General features: G+C 44.4%; 1 protein-coding gene across 1 annotated transcript; it reads left to right on the top strand.

The window, feature by feature from the left end:
- The first annotated feature begins 208 nt into the window (after positions 1–208).
- LOC129761082 (uncharacterized) lies at positions 209–850 on the top strand. Its single transcript, XM_055758785.1, has one exon. The coding sequence runs from the start codon at positions 209–211 to the stop codon at positions 848–850; it is 642 nt and encodes a 213-aa protein (XP_055614760.1).
- The last annotated feature ends 3,418 nt before the right edge of the window (positions 851–4,268 follow it).

The following is a 4,268-nucleotide window of genomic DNA, read 5'->3' as shown; positions in this document are numbered from 1 at the left end:
ATCAACGTGAGGAATGCGTTTAATAGCGCTAACTGGGACGCCATTGCCGAGTCCCTGCACCGTATGAAGGTTCCTGGGATCGTGTGCAGAATCTTAGGCAGCTATTTCCAGGACCGCGTTCTAGTCTACGAGACGAACAGAGGGCAGATACCGATGAAGATAACGTCTGGAGTACCACAAGGCTCTATCCTGGGTCCAACGGAACGTTATGTACAACGGAGTGCTGACATTAAAGCTTCCCAAAGGCATGGATATCGTGGACTTCGCGGACGACGTCGCACTAACAGTGACAGGAGAAATGCTCGTAGAGGTGAAGATGCTAGCAATCGAGTCCATCGTCATAGTAGAGAACTGGATGCAAGCTGCGAAATTGCGGATTGCTCATAACAAAACGGAAGTGCTGTTGGTGAGTAATTGTAAAGCCGAGCAGCGGGCGGAAATCACAGTTGGTGAACACGCGATAACATCGAAGCGCACGTTGAAGTACTTGGGAGTTCTGATCGACGACCGACTGAATTTCAACAACCACTTCGACTGCGCCTGCGAGAAAGCAGAAAAGTCCATCAGTGCGATAGTGAGAATAATGCCGAACAACGCTGGACCCTGCAGTAGCAAAAGGTGTCTTCTAGCTACTGTATCCTCGTCAATACTGCGGTACGGAGCGCCAGCCTGGTCCGCGGCTTCTCAAAACCCATCGGAATCGCAGACAACTGAACCGAACGTTTCGACTCACGGCGATGCGAGTTTTGAACACGTACAGGACGATTTCGTTGGAAGCAGTATACGTTATCGCCGGCATGATCCCGATTTGCATCACCCGGGCGGAAGACGGCGAGTGTTACAGACGTAAAGAAACCAGCGGTATCCGAAAAACAGCAAGAGCAAAATTTCCATTCCTCTTTCCATTCCTCTTGAAGTGGCAACAGGAATGGGACACGGCGGAGAAAGGCAGGTGGACGTATGGGCTCATACCGACTGAACAGGAAGTACGGACTGGTGAATTTTCACCTGACGCAGTTCCTGTCTGGACATGGCTGCTTCAGTAAATATTTTCATCGGTTCGGACAAACAAGGTCTCTGTCCGGAGAGGTGCGGGGACGTCGAAAGAGCACGTCGTATTCCTATGTCCCAGATTCACCGCAAGGCGCGAGAGGCTGTATGTCCTTCATGCTGAGAATATTGTGGAAGAAATGTGTCGCGACGAGGGCACCTGGAACGCTGTGAACAGTGCCATCGTACACATCATGTCCAAGCTACAGTGGAAATGAAGGACCGAACAGCGTTCTGACAACGCCTGACTGTTCAATGTGAACACCTGCGAGGACTGCTCTAACGGATGGTACCCCACAAGAGTAGCTGTGAGTGCACGTCATGTTGAAGGGCTCTACCTAATCGGCGCTCCACTGGAAAGAGAAATCCTGCGAAGATGACTGTGACGGGGCGCGCGTTGGGTTGGATGTCGCTTCCTAATCGGTTCACGTCTCGACAGGTGATAAATCCCGCGAGGGTGACTGACGGATTGCGCGTCAAGTTGGAGTGCAATTCCTAATCGGTACACGTCTCGATGAGTAAACGGATGCAGGAGATGGAAAGTAAACGGCATATTAACAAATAATATGTGTGCTGGCAACGTCTGATCGTGGGGGTCGTTTCGATGGAGCGAGCGTCTAGAAGGATGGTGAATAAAAAATATAGAGAAAAAGAGAAGGGTCAACGCTAGTCAGCGTGAAGCGCATGGGCACAGCACAGAGAGCCACTGTATTGAACTACTTCAGCATGACCAAGGTGCCCTAGCTTTATTTTGCATCCTGCGATAACAGACCTAATATGCTTGTGTTTAGCAATCATGACAATGATCCGGTAGATTAACGCTGCTCCGATGCCTCAAGCGAAACCAATTTTCGATGCTGTTACTTTCTTCGTCGCCTTTTCAGTGGCATCACTTTGCTCCCGTTGGATTCCGTTCTGGACTAAGGTGCACAAACAGGCTCTTAGTGACGCCGTTCATCAGCACTTTCATGATGCACAAAGTTGGCTTCGTCACAACAACGACAACATGCTCCAATCGCTGTTTAATTATAACTGAGTAGATTTCCGAGCGGTGCTCGCTTATATACCGATTGGTGATTTCAATAGCCTGTTTTGGAAGCACTTTTAAGGCTATTGAGACAAATTTTTGGATCAAAAAGTAACAAGTATATAACGCGTAGACATTTTATCTTTCGAATGAAGTGTTTACCATACCATTTTGTTCAGTTGTTTAGGAGCTATTAACCCTCGGAATTTCGTTCTCCGGCGTAACGCTTTGGTTTTCGAAACTTTGAACTTAGACCCCAGTATAGAAATGATAGACGTAGTCCTACGTCAAAAATGGAATTTTGTTACGTAACGATCATGGCTACAACGCTCCCCTTTTCTTGTGTCACATGAGATAACGCCTCCCCATCTCGCGTTACGTAATCTGTGTATAATGCCTTGTTGAGAGAATGCTCGATTTCTCTCTAGAGATCGGTAACCCTACCTAGTCTGTCCACATCTCGGTGTATTCCCAGCTCCTTCATATCATCTAGCACGGAAGACGTATCGGTTATAGAATTCGGAAGACAAATCCATCGTCGTTAGCTGGAATATGAAATTTATTGAGAGGTGTGGTGTTAAGGAGTCGCTGTGTCTTTGTCTGGTCCTGGTCCAGAGTCCATCATTCATGGTTCCGGAAGCCAGTTTTGAAGCTGGGATCGGGATGTCGAATACGGGAAGTGATGAAGTTGACGAAGAATGGTTCTAGATCTTAGTATTAACGCTGAAGACGCACCAGTAGGATGAGTATGTCCATTTGGTTCACGAACTCAGAAGTTTCCTTATGATTGTGTGTAATCACTTAAATTCTTCACGTGAGCCACGTTGCGATCGAAGATTCTCCCGTCTTGATCTTCGATTGTAAGTCGTATTTCGAAGCGATTGAGAACCTTGAAATTTGTTGAGGCAAATGTTGTGAGTTTGTTACATGGAGCAAGAATTAGCATAAGAACTCTATCGTCTGCGTCAACCGATCACTCCTGTCTTGATTTGAGCATTTTATCACGATCGATGTATTCGATGCCAACCAGTGTCGTTTCAACGTCATCCAGCTATTGTATCTTGGATTTGCTAGTTCTGTCTAAACACAACTCTTGTCTTGTCCGTCGAAGAGTGTAGAATTGTATAATACATATCGATATAATCTTGCCAATCCTGCTTCTAGTCACGTTCTAGAGCGTGAGTTATCTGTGAATGCTTTAGCAGAGATCGGTTTTGTTGAACTCGATAACCACCGAACCGCCAAGTTTAACTAAACCTGACAATATAGCGTGATGATTTCAAGTTGATTATTTAATCCTATGGGTGATGCAGTGCAGTTCAAATTCCTATCCAAGAAATTTCTTTGCATTTCCAAGTGTTTTAGTACGAGGATATTCAAGTCGGGTAAAAGTTCAGCCAAAACATATGACGGCATCCTTAGCTGTTATATTATTCACCATTTTCAACTTTTTGTATTGACTTTGATACTCTATAACAGGGATGGCCAAACGGTAGTCCGCTGTCTACCGGTAGCCCGCGTAGGTATTCGTAGGTGCCCGCCAGCTGGTCTGGGATAGTGTCACCTCCAAACGCAATGGATTAAATATCCCTCTACCTTTTTCCGTGAACATTTTATGAGGTGTTTATGCTAACGTCAACAAAACATATTAGTAGAGAAAATAGATATTTCTTCATTAAAGCTTCCGTTTTAATATTTCCAGTTGTTCGACCATAACTTTTAATAAAGCAAAAAAAGTCGCTAGGAACAATTTCAACAATGTTCTCTTCAGGGATTTCATTCGACCTATTGAAAGTTGTGGAGATATCCGACATAAGGTTTCGAAAATCTTTAAAAACTAAATTTTTGGAGATAACTTCTCCTTTGAAGGGTGCGAATGCGATTTTCAATGAAGTATTGTTATTTTTATTTCAAAACTATGATAAGTAATGTGGATTAATTGAGCAGATTTCTTTCAAAAAGTATAGTCATGAATATAACAACAGTGATGAATGAGAAATTATATATTCCTAAAATTAAACATTGGGCCCTATAATGTAATTCTAGTTGAACAGAATTTTGCTCGTTAGCACTATTTTGCTGTTATATTAGGCTGTCAAAAAAGTCCTGCGGTATTTCCGCGAGGTGTCGTTGTAAGCGCGTAGTTCTAGTTGTATTCATTGTATCGAGTCATACTATAGCTTGTTGGAAA

Source organism: Toxorhynchites rutilus, chromosome 1, assembly GCF_029784135.1.
Source record: "Toxorhynchites rutilus septentrionalis strain SRP chromosome 1, ASM2978413v1, whole genome shotgun sequence".
Taxonomy (NCBI): domain Eukaryota; kingdom Metazoa; phylum Arthropoda; class Insecta; order Diptera; family Culicidae; genus Toxorhynchites; species Toxorhynchites rutilus.
The sequence above is the reverse complement of the archived record's forward strand: the minus strand, read 5'-3'. Positions and strand labels throughout refer to the sequence as shown.

Coding starts and splice junctions, on each gene's coding strand:
- LOC129761082 (XM_055758785.1), top strand. CDS start 209: ATGTACAACGGAGTGCTGACATTAAAGCTTCCCAAAGGCATGGATATC.